The 15,311-nt window shown below is 57.2% G+C and overlaps 1 protein-coding gene across 8 annotated transcripts in view; it reads right to left on the minus strand.

Annotated features, from left to right (window-relative positions):
* Window positions 1-15,311, minus strand: part of ACTN4 (actinin alpha 4) — an 83,283-nt gene that overhangs the window by 16,388 nt on the left and 51,584 nt on the right. For 5 of the 8 annotated variants that reach the window (XM_032173018.1, XM_058426367.1, XM_058426365.1 and 2 more), the window contains exons 2-8: window positions 13,614-13,728; window positions 13,220-13,339; window positions 9,293-9,379; window positions 8,200-8,287; window positions 6,149-6,227; window positions 4,856-4,937; window positions 4,013-4,098 (exon numbers count right to left, since the gene is read on the minus strand). In XM_032173018.1, coding sequence (XP_032028909.1) covers window positions 4,013-4,098; window positions 4,856-4,937; window positions 6,149-6,227; window positions 8,200-8,287; window positions 9,293-9,379; window positions 13,220-13,339; window positions 13,614-13,728 — 657 coding nt within the window. Of the gene's footprint in view, window positions 1-2,994; window positions 3,081-4,012; window positions 4,099-4,855; window positions 4,938-6,148; window positions 6,228-8,199; window positions 8,288-9,292; window positions 9,380-13,219; window positions 13,340-13,613; window positions 13,729-15,311 lie in introns of all 8 variants that reach the window. The other 3 variants (XM_032173020.1, XM_032173019.2, XM_058426366.1) reach the window with 1 other exon arrangement.

Here is a 15,311-nt window from a genome sequence, read left to right on the forward strand (position 1 = left end):
ACTCCTCACAGAGGGGAAGGAGAGGAAGCACAGCTCCAGTGAGATGGTGCCCTGTCCCAATAGGCCTTGTTGGCATCCTCACTGCTGACTGCAAAATGCCCCTGGGTCCAGAAAGCCCAGACCCTGGAGGCACCGAGGAGGGTTGGGGAGCCCTCCCACTGCTGCTCGCAAACCCTCTAGTGCCCCACACAGAGAAGGGTGAGGGTGGACGGGTTGGCTGCATTGGACCTAAGACCGCGGAGGAGTCTCTCCAGGTGGGAAGGTGAACGGATGGGAAGCCGAGAGCTGGAGAGCTGGGGGCAACAGAGCAGGGGGCCCAGGCCCTGGAGGAGCCTAGTGGTCCATGCACAGGAGCACACTCAGGCCTGTCCTCTCTCCTGCCTTGGAAGCAGTGTTAATAGGAGCTCCAGAGGGCAGAAGTCACCATCCGTGGGGCAGAAAAGCGCTGGGGCTTTGGAGGGTGAGAGTGGTGGACATAGTCCCTGGGCCTGAACTACAGGACAGCGTCCTGCCCTGTCCTGCTAGGGGGCAGTGAACAGTGTAGAGGAGGCAGGGGGTGCACACGGGGAGAGACCAGGTACCTTTCAGGAAGCACAGAAAGGGTCCAAGAGGAGGAGTTGAAACGGCAACTTAACAGGAACAGAAAGAGTGAGGAGGGTCTACAGAGTGATGGGGAAGGAAAATGGAGAGGCTTGGCCAATGGCTCAGAGCCAGTGCTGCAGGCAGCGACGCCCAGCCTTTCCCCTCCACACATGGCACCTGGAGACAGGCGGGGAGGTGGCAGCCGGGGCTCGTGTGAGCGCACACACGCACGTGCACACCCCACGCCATGCTGCGGGACACACACCCAGGGCCCCAGGCAGTGCTCCTCAGAGATGAGGTCCAGGAGGTTCCTCGGCCAATGAACATGGGCCCCAGACCAGTGTGGAAAACACAGCCAGGGCTGCAGCTTGTGGGGGTCACAGAGGTCAGTCCCTGACTCCTAACTTGGCAGAGACAACTGGCACCCGAAACTCAAGTCCTCTGTGAGCACGGGGCTGCCGCAGGGCAGGGGAATCATGTTTCACTGCTGAGTTCCCGCATCCAGCTTGGGGCTCGGTGCACTGGCGGTGCTCAGGGTTGCTGAATGAGTGAGTGAATAAAGGAAGGAGGTGGGAATGCTTCGGTGACTAGAAATAAACGATCAGGACAGAATGGGCACACCGGCGCTTGGCCTGGGGTTCACTCTGCGTTTATAAAACATGAACCCCAGAAAACACTCTTGCAAGAGCTTGGACTGGGTTTCTAGGGAAATGAGGCCGCAGGAGCAGCATCACGGGGCTGTCCTGAGGAGCACACAGGGACCCAGCACTTTCCTTTCCGACCGGCCAGCGCCCTTCAGCCGGGCCTCCACTACTCCCTCAGGAGAGGGGCCAGTGACAAGCCACCAGGCCCAGCGCCTCAGCAGCCACCCATGCTGTCCTGGGCTTGCCTGCCAGTCCCTGCTCCCCCCTCAAATCCCTCAGAGCCTCCAGACTGGAGTTCAGCCCTAAGCACAGGGAAGCAGTGTGGGTAGAAAGAAAAGCAATCTGGTGAGGCCATGTGGTGGGCAAGGGGCTGGTTCGGAGCCCGTAGGGGTGAGTGCAATGGCAAACATGCTGTTAGTTGGGGTCTGTGGTGATGAATCGTCCATTGCTGCTGGTCCCTGCCCACCTTCCCATGGGAGTGTGGGTCAGGGGTCCTCCCTCCACCCTCCTGGCCCGTGCCCTCTAGCAGAACACTCCAAACACAAGCTCCAATCGCATGCTGAGGAGATGAAGAGGCCTTTCTGGCCTGAGGCTGGGAAGAACCACACTCCCCACCACTGTGGCTCCCCGGCAACTGCCTACATGGCACCTGCTGTGCCAGGCACTGTGCTAAGCCCTTTGCCTGCAGGAGCTCATTTCACACCCAGAACAATCCTGTGAGACCGAACTACAGCGATGCCCATTTCACAGGTGGGGAAGCTGAGGTCAAGTAATTCACCCAAGGTCACAGTATCAAGAGGTGGCAGAGTGGGGCCAGGCCAGACTGACGGCAGGTAATGCACCTGCTAGATGGGGGGCTCAAAGCAGGGGGTCCACAAAAGGTACGGCCCCCGCCCTTTAGTTTTAGGAACAGCTCTCTGTTTCCCTAAACTTCAATTCCTCCTCTCTCAAATGGGGATAACTGCGCCTAGCCCTCCTGGGGGTGTGCACAGGGACCCTCTGGAAGCCTGTGCATGTGAAGGCCTTGGAGGGTGCCTAGCGTGTAGTATATGTTCAGTAAACAAGAATCGATTCTGCCTCCTCCTCTGAACCTGTGCCAACTGCTGACACTTCAAAGCAGGCATCGAGAATGCTGCCTGAGGTACTTCAGAGACCACAAGGCAAGCAGGGAGACCAGTGCTTGGGCCTCTGCGTGAACGCTGAGGGCCCGGCAGGAGCTGTGAGGCGGCATGAGGTCAGCTGGGCCCAGGAGGGCGGCCACTGGTATGCACGCTCTGCGGGCTCTGCCTGGCCTCTGGAGGGCCGGGACCGTGAGTGCAGGTCGGGCTGCACACGCTGAGCCTTTCCTGGCAGGAAGGAGCTGCAAAACTGGGGTAAAGCCCAGTGCTCCCCACGAAAGGGGCTGGCAGGGGCAGGCAGGCAGCCCTGGTGCAGATGATGGACAGGGCGAGTGGGAACGCCGGGCAGTCAAATCCCAGCTCTGCCACTGACTGTAATGCAGGGCTTCAGTTTCCCCGCCTGAGAGCCTGGGTGGGCTGTGTTCAAACAGAGAAGGTCTGTGACTCCTCAGCACAGGCCCAGCACCGGCCAGGCAGGAAACCTGCCCCAGGGGACCCTTCCGAGTCAGAGCCTGGCAGGGTCAGTCTGTGTGGTGTGGCAGCCCACAGCCTGGCCAGGGCTCCAACCACAGATGGCCGGCAGTGATGCAAGGGCGGTGGTGAAGGCAGGTCTGCAGCCCCAGCAGCGAGGTGTGCCCAGCCCAGCTCACCTTCTGAGCCCCCGAGAAAGCGTGGTAGAAGCAGGACACGTAAGTCATGATGGCCTTCTCATCTGGCCTCAGAGTGCCCACAATATCTGCACAGAGAGAGAGAGAAAGAGAGAGAGAGGCAGGAGAGAGTGAAAGATGCAGGGAGGGCGGCCGGGCCGGCCTGAGGCTCATGCGGGAGGAAGAGCGCTTGCTCTGGACTGGAAGCCAGCCCCAGGCCTGCGTGGACATGCCTTGCAGGGTTTTGTGGAGTCCAAATGGGGTGCATTCCTTTTCTAACCAGGCCTGGACTGGAGACAGACTAGCTGTGGGCCCTATAAAGGCAGCTTTGTTTTGGGCTGGAGGAGTCAGTTGCTAAACGATCTGTCTGAAAATGTGAGTGAGCACCTACCACCACGGAGTAAGACCCTAAGGGTCTCCCGTGGCCCTCAGAGTGAAACACGAATTTCTTATCCCACACCACAAGGGTCTTGTTGGGCCTGGCCCGTCACTGCCTGTCACTCACTCCTCTCTAGCTGGTCCTTGAATAAGCCAAGCTTCTTCCTGTCTCAGGGCCTTTGTAGTGCTTCACCCTCTGCCTGGAACACCTATGCCCCAGTCTGCATCTAGTAGCTCCTGCTGCAAGTACCTGCTCACATCACCCCTCCACATTGACAGCACCAGCTGAAGGTCACCCCAGCCATCTCTGTCCCATCTGGCCCCATTTTCTCTATTCTACTCCTGTGACAGGCCTGCTGTGTGTCCCTCCCACTAGAATGGAAGTGCCCTGAGAACAGGGACCTTGTCTGACCCAGTCACCAGGGCATCCTCAATGCCTGGAAAAATCTGGCACAGATGAGGTACCCAAAAGGTGTGTGAGCTAAGGCTGAGGGGGCAGCAACGCCAGGGAGCTGGGGGTGGCTTCCAGTCGGAGAGAGGCCACTGCCGTCTGCAAGAGAAATGAGGTGAGCACGGGAGGCGAGAGGCAGCGGCGGCATTGCGCGATGGCGGCGAGGAGGGCCTGCCTGGCCCTGCTCGGTACCTTCTGCGCTCCCGAAAAGGCATGGTAGAAGCTGGACACATAGGTCATTATGGCCTTCTCGTCGGGCCGGGCCGTGTTCACGATGTCTGCAAGTGAACAACAAGGGTTAAACTGCCCGAGTGGGGCTGGGGGTGGAGGCGTCACTCATTGGCATCCACGGGCTCCCAAAGCCACGGCCTTGGGGGAGAGGGACCCGCAGAGTGACTCGTGACTTGGGTGGGCTCAGCCACACCCTCAGCCCCTCCCTCTCCCATGGCTCTGGAAAGGACAAGACTGTGGAAAGCGGATTAAAATGAGGTCACTTCCTCTCTCTGAAAATGGCCTCAAGGAGCAGCAGGACAATCAACTCCAAGGGCCACCAGAGGCCAGAGACACAGGTCCCAGCTGGGGCAGTGCATGGCTGGGAAATGGAGCAAAGCCGGAAAAGGAAAAAACAAAACACTCCACTTTGGCGGGCTCCATACTCCATGCCTGCTGCAGGTAGGGAGGGAGAGGCCAGGGTTGCTCACAGGAAGCCTGGAGCACCCCTCCTCAGCCACCTTGTCCTTCCTGGGCCCTGCGGAGATGCAGCCTCAGGAGAATTGATCCTTCAGCTCTCCCTCCCCATACTCTTCTTCATCCCTGAAGGCATCTGGCCAGCCCAGGCTGCCCTGGCTCCGTCTCCCAGGGCGACATGGCTGTCCCCAGTTCACCCGGAATCACTCAGCCCTTCTTGCTGGCTCTGCCAGCTCCCCGAGGTGACCCAAAGCTCTGATGTGCCCACAGGCCCTTGCCCAAGGCCAGCCCTGGACAGAAAAGGCCATCAGGAAGTACAGTGCTGGCTGAACAGAAGAGATGACTTACCCTCTGCATCCAGCATCTTGGGGATGTCAAGGTATTTCTCAGCCACTTCAAAGGCATTGTTCAGGTTGGTGACAGGGTCGTCCTAGAAGGAGGCAAGTGGGGACAACAAGAACTCCATCAGGGCAGGGTGCAGGAGCAGGAGGGAGGCAGGGCTGGCCCAGAGGGAGAGACCCAGGAGGGCTAGGGTTGGGGATTTCTTCAGGCAGTTCTCAGCCACGTGTGATGTGTGAGCAGGAGGGCACCGCCTGGATAAATTCAATTCCCACTCACAGGAGTGCCTCATGAAATCTTTGTGGGGCAAACCATGGGCTTTTTCTCCAGAAAAATGCAGGTGTACTCTTTTCATACAATTTCCAGCCACCTACAGACCCTAGATTAAGCCCCCTGCCCTAAACCCTAGTTTTCACATTGACTGGGAGATGTGGGCCAGGCCTGAGAGAGCACTGGGGACTGGGTAAGGGGAGCAAACCGAGAGGTCCCAGGTCCCAACCACCCTGAAGTGTCCCCCCTCACGGGCTCCCCACTGCTTACAGGACTAAAGCCCACTGCACCCCAACTCTCCCTGGCCGGGGCCCAGCTCTCTTGCTCGCTGTGGCTGGAACGGGCTGGGTGCCATTTGGTGCCTCCCGCAGGAAGCCCTCCTCTGGCTCTAAGCTGCCTCTTCTTCCCGGACCCCTCCTGGCTCCTGCTGGCTTGGGGTACACTAGCCTCCTCCGCAGCACTGCTCTGACCCCATTTGCCCTGCCACCCCATTCAGCCTGCCACCCCATTCAGCCTGAGCACATGTACACGGCCTGGTGTGGTGCTTTGCTTTGGACAAATTTTTGTCCTGCCTTCCCCCATGAGGCTGGCAGCTTCTGGTGGGCAGGGCCTGGATCCATACAGGCTTTGTACAAGCAAATGACAGCAGGACCCTGCATGGGCAACATGGGCTGGTGGTGATGGTTTGGAATTCCTTGCCCTCTGCCCCTTTAGGCAGAGGAGGTTCTAGAATCCAGAAGGTTGAGGAAGGGGAGTTATAAAGCATGGCTGGCCAGGCCCTTAAATAACCCCGGGTGGGTTGCAGTGCCATGGAGGGAGACTGGACAGTCCCCGAGGGGAATAAGGGAGGTGAGAGTCAGCCACTGAGCCAGGGGTTGCGGAGAGCCTGCACAAGGTTCTCCCAGGCCACCTATCTGCGTGCAGAACCCAGATCTGGAGGCTGGCGATGGAAGGGCATGGGGATGGTGACCTGGAGTTAGGGGGTCAGACAGGGCACGTCTGTGGGCCATCAAGGGAGCTGGAGACACTCACCTTCCTCAGCTTGTCATACTCAATCAGCTCTGGTCTGTGCCGGTGGATCAGGGCATTGAAGGCAAGACCATCCTTCCAGCTGGGGAAGGAAAGGCAAAGGTTATAGGAGGGCCCGCTCACTGTCACGAGAGTGCTGTATGGTCCTGCGTACCCACAGCAGTGACTAATTCCCATTCACTGAGGTCTGGCCTGTGCCAGGCACTGCAGGGAGACAGTGTGGCAGAGAGGCTGCGAGCATGACCTCTAGGGCCAGGCAGTCTGAGATCAAATCCTGACTCTTCTGCCTACTGACAGCGTGACCTCGGGTAAGCCAGGCTATCTCGGTTTCCACATCTGTACGATGGGGACAGTGACATACCTGCTACATAGGGCTGTTGTGCGGATTAAATGAGTAAATGCTTGGATCAGTGCCTGACTCCTGACAACTGCTTTATAACTTGTAGCACCTTCCATGGGAGGCCGCCCTGAACCGGACAGGCCACTTCGTGGGAGGTGGCCAATGCAGGAGGCTGGTGCTTGTGCTGTGTGGCCTCCACACCCTGGCGGACCTGACTTACAGGAAGGCCAGTCCGTGGGCTGGCTAAATGCCAGGATTTCACTTGGCATGCGGGTCTCTGGAAGAAAGGGACATTCCCCAAGGCCACAAGTTGGTTAGTTACAAGCTAGATGGGTCACATTCTCCTCCCTGAGACCCTTTAAGGGTTGGTTCCCTCTGAGGTCAAGCTCGATGTCACCTCCTCAGAAAGGCCACCCAGGGAACTTTCTTCATCTGACTTCCCTGTCTTTGTGCAGCACTTCTCACTGAAGTTATGCTGCAGGATTATTGGCCGCTGTGCTCACAGCTGGTCCCCACGCTGTGGCGTAAACTTCCCACAAATGGGGACCTTGTTTGGGTGCCACTGTATCTCCACTAGCGGCATGCAGCGGGCATGCTAGATACTTACTAGTTGAAGAAAATGAATGGAAACTATAGAAAGATTCAGTCAGTTAGTGGCAGGAAAAAAAAGGAGACACACAGAGAAGAGTGACCAAGGGAGGGACCACATGCTATCAGGGTGAGCACGATGGGAAAAGCACCCAGCAAGGATCCCGGAGAGCCTGAGGCCGCTGCAAATCCCATGAGGCCCTGCTCTTCATTCCTGTGCGGGCAGTCCAGGAGACTCAGAGGGTGGAGCCACAGGGCAAACCAGATCTGACCTCAGGACCGCCCCCAGAGCCAGTGCTCCCAACCACCAGGCAGGCCCGCCTCTTGCCGCCCCCTGGACCTCATGCGGCACTGCCCATGCTCGCCTCAGCTACGGCGATGGTGGACATGTCTCATCTTCCACTCACCCTGAGGGAAGCAGGTTCATGGCGGAGCTGAGGCTTGTTCATCTTAGCAGCCAGAGAGTACATTTTTCCCCAACACTAAATTTACTAGCAACTCTAAAAGCAACTCTAAAAACAATTCACTCTTGAGCTGTCAAAATAAAGGAAGAGGCCAGAGGCAGGCAGTGGCTCACATCTGTAGTCCCAGCACTTTGGGAGGCCGGGGTAGGAGGACTGCTTGAGCTCAGGAGTTGAAGTCCAGCCTGGGCAACATAGGGAGACCCTGTTACTACTAAAAATAAAAATTAAAAATTAGCCAGGTATGGCTACTACTTGGGAGGTTTAGACAGGAGGATCACTTGAGCCTAGGCCAAGGCAGCAGGGATGAGTGATTGCATCACTGCCCTCCAGCCTGGGTGACAGCACAAGACCCTGTCTCAAAAAATGAAGAGCTTTATTGTTGCTTCTGAGAGTCACCTTGCCTGGGGACGAAGAAGATTCTATTAGGCTGGCGAGAGGGCTGACCTTACTGCCTTTAGCCAGGATGGCTGGGAAACTGCCTCCTCTTCCTCAGAGAGGACCAGGTGACCTTCCCATGGGCTTGTAGGGCCTATGGCCAGGGAGGGGCTGACTGAGGGCTGGCATCTCACAGACCAAGACAAAAACACAGGAAACAGGGCAGGTGGGAGGAAGGATCTCAGGTTCCCAGAGAAAGGGAGAGGATGACCAGGACTGACGCTTACCTGATGTGGAAGTTCTGCACATTGACGTTCTTATACGGGGCCGTCTTTCTCTGGCACCAGAGAAGGAGCCCTTCCTTGGCCGAGGTCTCTGCAAAACACACAAAGACAGTGAGCACTGGCTCAAAAATAAAACCTCAGAACTCAGCCCAAGTTGGATGGGACTTTCGGCTCAGGCCTGGGGGGTCAAACAAAACCCAAGGGGAGAGGGCATCAGTCCTAACAACAGCAGCAGTGATAGCAGCGGGACAGCCACTCCCATTCCGGATGCAGACGGATGTGCCAGGCCCAACTGAAAGGACACACGGCCCTGAGGAGAGTCGCTTGACCAGGGCTGCCCCAGGAGGTGGTGGTGTCAGGGCCTGAATCTGTGCCATGTGCCTGGCCACCAAGCCTGTGCCTTTCACCACCAGAACACACTGCAGACGAGCCCTTGATATCGGCCTTGGCCTCTTTTGAACAAGGTGAAATACCAGCTGTGGAGAGGCCTAGGGGACCCTTCTGTTCCCCGTGGATAGCTCGGCTGTCCTCACAGACCGGGAGCCCTTCGAGGGCAGGAAGCACATCTCTCCCGGTCATCACTGCGACCCAGCACCTGGGAGCCCCTGCACGCTGGCCCAGGTGGCTCTGCCCATCCTGTGTGCACACAGGTGCTTGCAGGGAAGCGAAATCGTCCATTCCTGGACGGCCTGAGCTCATAACGGGTCCATGGGGGCCAAGTTTCAAGGACGGGGATGTCGAGCAGACAGAGAACCAGGCCCAGGCCCAACTCTCTCACTAGTCTGTTCTGGGACTTGGGTTCCTGGACTGCAAAACGGGCCCAGCCATCCTAGCCCATCTCATGAGGGTGGCGTGAGGGTCCACTGAGATGAGGCTGCGAGAGCAAAGGCACTCGGAAGGCACTGGCGCCAAAAGGTGGGCAGCTGGGAGGAGCCTCCCTTCACCTGCCACCCACTGACTACTCCTGTGAGGACCAGGCCCTGTGAGTGACCCCAAGGAAACAGGAAGAGGCTTGAGGCACGAAGACCACACTTCAGCTCTCCTCTAACCGGCCCTGACTCAGGTGGGAAGCGGGGGCAGTACAGGTGGCTCTCACCTTCCACAGAGATGTCCTGGATGGCGAACCTAAGGATGATGGTCCAGATCATTCCCAGGGTCATCTTTGCATTGCCGTCCACAATCTCTGCACACAGGGAAGGGGGCAGAGGGCAGAAGGTCGTTAAAACCAGAGTGAGGCTCCTCCACCCAACCTGAAGGTAGCCTTCCAGCCCCATCTAGAGAAAGGCTCCAAACCACCCCCATGCCGGTTGCATCTCCCAGGCCCGTCCTCCTCCACCTCCCTCAGGAGAAAACACAGGGAACAGTCTTTAGGCAGCGCTGTCCCAGAGCCTCCTGCTGCTGAGTGCCTGCAGGCTTCTGGCCACAAGGGTCTCTGGCACTGCAGCCAGCTCCTTCTCCTGACCCAACTAAAAAAACCGCTCCTCCAAGAGGCCGGTCCCAGGCGTGTGGCCTCTGTTCACACCTCTCTCAACTCTCAGTGCTCTGTACATTTCTGCCTTCATCTGCATACCTCCTGACTACAGGGGGGCACCCCGGGCCCCCGCTCTCAGGGCAAAGGTGGTCTTTTTCATCTCGCAGTCAGCAAATGTGCACTACATTATTGTTTATTGTGAATCTGTCCACTTCCTTCCAATCCTACTGCCGACACTCTCCACCAAGCCACTGTCATCTCCAGAGCTCAATGCGGCTGCCTCCTATGTACCCTTCCCGCCCATAATCCACATGGACACAGCAGCGAGCATGGTTGGTTTCCTTCTTTTGAGACAGGGTCTGGCTGGCTGGAGTGCAATGGTGTAGTCATAGCTCACTGCAGCCTTGACTGCCTGGGCTCAAGCAATCCTTTTGCCTCAGTCTCCCGAGTAGCTGGGACCACAGACGCATGCCACAACACCTGGCTAGTTTTTAAACTTTTTGTAGAGGCTGGGTCTTATTATGTTACCCAAGCTGGTCTCAAACTCCTGCTCAAGTGATCTTCCCGCCTTGGCCTCCCAAAGTGCTGGGATTGCAGGTGTAAGCCACCATGCCTGGCCCACAGGGAAAGGGCTTGTTGCCCTGAAGGCCCAGGCCCTGCCATCCTCCCGGAATTCTCTAGCTGCATCCTCTGGGCAAGCCAGGCTCTTTCTTGCTTTGATGCACTCTGTCCACTCACAAAGCACGCACCTAGCCTGCAACCCTCAACTGGCTGGTCCTTCTCATCGTGCAAGCTACTGCTTGTGTCACCTCTCACGGTGGCTTCCCTGACTGCCCGTCCCAAGGAGCTCCCCAACCCAGTTCCTCTCCCTGGCCGCTGTGCTGCCCCCAAGGCATCACTACGTGAAATCACGTGTTGGTCGGGCTGTTTACTTGTTCACCGTCTGCCTGCCCTCATGAGGGCGGGGCTGCTCTGACCACCACTGGATCCAGTGCCTGGAAGGCCGGTGAGGAACAAGCATGGTGCTGTGTTGTCAGGAAGGGGAGAGCACGGGCCCAAGGCCAGGTGGCCAGGCTGCACGCTTTCTGAACTAACCTAAAAACAAACATTTGCGGCCGGGTGTGGTGGCTCACACCTGTAATCCCAGCAATTGGGGATCCAACGCAGGTGTGGATCGCCTGAGGTCAGGAGTTCGAGACCAGCCTGGCCAAGATGGTGAAACACCGTCTCTACTAAAAATATAAAAATTAGCCTGGTGTGGTGGTGGGTGCCTATAATCCCAGCTACTCGGGAGGCTGAGGCAGGAGAATTGCTTGAGCCCGGGAGGCGGAGGTTGCAGTGAGCCGAGATTGCACCATTGCACTCCAGCCTAGGTGACAAGAGTGAGACTCCATCTCAAAAAAAAAAAAAAATCGCTGAAACTTCTCAAAAGAAGGGCTTGGACCACACCCTCTTCAGAGAAAAACCATCTCTGCAAGGCCCAGGGCAGCTGTATGTCTGCGGATGGGTGAGAGAAGGCAGTGCCTCATCCCGGAGTCCACCAACCAGCCATGCCTAGGGCAGTCCTCCCGACTTGTCAACATGCCATATGCAAGGGGCATGGTGAAGTGGCTTCCAAAGAAGACAGAGGGGCTCCACTGCTGCAACCACTCTCGGGGAAGGGCTGGGCACAGGGGTGAGTTCCAAAGCTAACTGCAGAGCTGGAGGCCCTGGACACCACAGGAGACCCTGCTCACTGACCTCTGAGCAGAACACTCCAGGGCAGGCTTGCTTGGAAGCAGGTGGAGAGGTCACAGAGAAGATGGGGCCCACCTTCCCCCGGGAACACACCCAGAGGAAGGGGGTGTCCATGAGCCACAGCTTTCGGGTTTTGGGAGGAGGAAATATGCTCATTCTGCTGCCGAGAGACAGGGGAGGGACCCAGTGTCCACCCTGTCCTAGGGTTCAGAGCCCCAGACCCAGAAACTGAGCAGCACCACCTGCCCCTTAGTGCAGCGAGGCAGCTCGAGCCTCAGGAAATCTATTCTGTGCACCCCGAGGGCCAGGCCTGCAGAGATGGGCAAGGCCGCAGCTCCCCGGCTCAGCGGGTACAGGTGCAGCTGGTCACCGAGGGCTTATGGAGTTCCAGTGAGGAGAAGAGGATGGCGTTTCTCATGACACATCCACCAGCTGCTTCTCTGACCTACAGCTGTGCCTTCAGCCCCTCTCATCACCCCCACGGGAAGCCAGTGCTCCCGCGAATGCCCGATCATGTGGAAGGACAGAGGGACAGGGTGGGGCGGGGTTCTCAGGTGCCTTGAGTCCCAGGATCGCCTCCATTAGGCTTTGTTCTGAGGCCCCACGGTCGCAGGGATTGGGGGTGAACCAATTTGGGCATGAACAGAGAACATTTTTAGACCAAGTTTTTCTCCAGTGAAAACTGATGACTGCCATGGGTCTCTCCTCTAACCCCTTCTGTATTTACAGACTAGCATTTGAGCAAAATAAATGCAGCTGTGAGAAGCAGAAGGCTGGAACAGAGCCTGGAGGAAAGATCTATGCAAGGACAGAAAATCTCAGGGCCTGACTGAATTTTTGGGTTGTGATTTTTTTAAACAAACACCAACCACCTCGACTGTGGCATGCAAGGCTTGGCACCCCTCATCGCAGAGGTCCTGGGCCGGGGCAGAGCCTTGAAACTCAGTACACACATTCTGGCCCGGAGTCTTGGCCAAACTCTCAGAGCCCTGTCATTAACGGCAATTAGTTTACTTTGTTTTTCTAGAAGCTGGGACAACATGGATGTCAGGGTGAAGAAACTTTACTCTGACTAATGAGCAGACTGCGAGCCCACGCTGCTGGGGAGCTTCTGGGCTCCATCAGGCCTCGCCTGCTTCTAAAAGCGCCTGGGAGCTCAACCCAGGGGCCCCTGCTGAGGGCCTGCTGCTCTAGTGAGGGCCTGCTGCTCTAGTGAGGGCCTGCTGCTCTAGTGAGGGCCTGCAGGTAGTGGACTGTGGTCCTGGTTATCTACATGGGGCCCAGGAGGATCCTGGGGTGGTCAGAGGCGAAATTCTTCAAGCCCATGCACACAGGGCAAAGTCTGGGCACTGACCTTTGGCCATGCACTCCCTGTCCCAATGCCTGACACGGGGCCTCCAGTCCCCTTCTTTGATACCGGGCAGGGCATAATGAGAAAGGTGTTCCTGGTACAGAGAGAGGCCATGGCACGTGTTTGTCACTGTCTGCTGTGCCTGGCACAAGGAGAACCAGTGAGGGCTACCTGAGTCAAACCATCCCTCCCCCTGCAGAAGCCGCCGCCCCCGTGGTTGGGTGGGTTGCACTTCCTAGATTTGGACTGCGCCCACCGGATTTTTCCAAGGAGTTGGGGGAGCTTGTGGGCCCAGCATCGTATCAAGAACAGTTGTTGTGATCACTGCTGAGTATGTACTGGGGCTCTGAGTGCCCCAAGCACCCTGCCACCAACAAAACTTCTCTTCAGAATGCAGATGTTGTGCTTCAGAGCCTAAAGGTCAGAAACTGAGCAGGACCCTCACTGCCCCATCTCCAGCTCACCTTCTGCCCCGATGGAGACCAGCTTGACGCCTTTGCTGGCAATAAAGTCCAGCGCTTTGTTCACATTGTTGATTTTGTGCACTCTCATCTTCCCCCGCTCCGGCTTAGGTAACCGCTCCCCTGAGAAATGCACAAAGAGAAAAGAAGAGGGGGTGAGACAGAGAGAAAGAAAGGGAGAGAGGCTTTAGAGTCTCCTCTGTTCTTCAAAACCAGGTTCCTCTGTTGGCCCATCAGGCCACTCTGGCCCCACCCACCAGACCGCCATGCAGCTATTAAGGGGTGCCCTCTCCTCCCCAGGAGCAATGGGACAGCTGGGTGGGCAGGGTCTCTGGGGACTGCTGTGGCAGAGCACCTGTGCCAGGGCTGGGCTGCACTGCATGGCTGGGAGCCTCACCTGATATGACCTCCAGAAGCAGCATGAGCTTGAGCCCGTCTCGGAAGTCCTCATCGATGTTCTCGATCTGCGTGCCTGCCTTCCGCAGATGGGAGTTGCACCACGCTGTGAAGGTCTGGGGAAGCAGAATAAAGGACAGTGCGCAGAGTCAGCCTGGCCGTCGGGGCTCTCTCCACACACCTGCCGGGCCGCAGCCCTGACCTCAGGAGAACTGCAGCTGCCACAGAGCACTCGCTGACACACACCATACATGGCTGATACACACATTGTTTCTGATCCTCACAGTGACCCCGGGAGGCAGATGTGAGGAAACTGAGGCTAGGGGTGGTTAATGACCCACCACGAGACCATCCAGGTGGTAAGTGGCAGAGCTTGGATTTGAACCCAAGTCTGTCAATTTTGGCAACATGTGCTTTTTCCACACCCCCAAGCTGCCTCAAGGGAGACCAGTACACACATCAGATAAAAGTGCCTCAGCCCACCGCCAGCTTACTTGGTCACACAAACACAACTGAGCACCAGGCTCTGTGGTGTGGAATCAACAGGTCGGGCTCCTGCCCTCATGGGGCTTATTTTCTTGATGAAGGCCAGCCCTTCATCTGCCAGCCAGACCCAAAGGCCCTAGCTGGACCCTGGCTTCCGTGACCCGCGGCTGCTCTTCTGAGGCAGGAGCTCAGGCTGCCACGTTCTAATCACGTGCACAGATATAAGCCAGAACAGAAAGTGGCAGGAAAAGAAAAGCTCCCATAAATGCAGGATTTCCTCGAGTCTCTCTTTGAGCTTTGGGCAGCCCAACAGCAAGCCCTCCCAGGAAAGGCCAGGAACACAGACCCTCTGAGCCCTGCGCACACGCCTGTGTTGCCTGGCTTCCTGTGAGCAAGATGCCCCCGCCCCTCTCTCTCCTGGAGAACATGCCATGCCCCATCCTTCCCATTCTTTTTTCTTTTTTTCTTTTTCTTTTTTTTTTTGAGAAGGAGTCTCGCTCTGACACCCAGGCTGGAGTGCTGTGGCGCAATCTCAGCTCACTGTAACCTCCACTTCCTGGGTTCAAGCGATTCTCATGCCTCAGCCTCCTGAGTAGCTGGGACTACAGGTGTATGCCAACATGCCCAGCTAATTTTTGTCTTTTTAGTAGAGATGGTGTTTTACCATGTTGGCCAGGCTGGTCTTGAACTCCTGGCTTCAAGTGATCTGCCCGCCTCAGCCTCCCAAAGTGCTGGGATTACAGGCGTGAGCCACCACACCCGGCCCTATCCTTCCTATTTTTAAGACTCAGTGCAGCTTAGAGGAGGCTGGAAGGCAAGTGGGAGGCAGGCCCCCTCACCAGGGTTAGGCAGTCGCATCTAAGGAAAATGTTTCTGAGGATCAATTGGAAGGGAAGGAGGGTACTAAACAAGAAGCCTAAGTCCCTGACCCTAACAGACCAACGATGCTGACAGGGCATAGGTACGCCCAAGCACAGGGCACACAGCCTCCTGGTGGTGCCCAGCTACTCAGCGGAAGGAGGGTACTAAACAAGAAGCCTAAGTCCCTGACCCTAACAGACCAACGATGCTGACAGGGCATGGGTACACCCAAGCACAGGGCACACAGCCTCCTGGTGGTGCCCAGCTACTCAGCCCCCCGCAAGCTGGGGCATGCTCATAGACATCAGGGCCACAGAAGATCTCAGATCAGTTAATGCCAACATGCCCAGGC

This window comes from Hylobates moloch, unplaced genomic scaffold, assembly GCF_009828535.3.
Source record: "Hylobates moloch isolate HMO894 unplaced genomic scaffold, HMol_V3 SCAFFOLD_13, whole genome shotgun sequence".
In the NCBI taxonomy this organism is placed as follows: Eukaryota; Metazoa; Chordata; class Mammalia; order Primates; family Hylobatidae; genus Hylobates; species Hylobates moloch.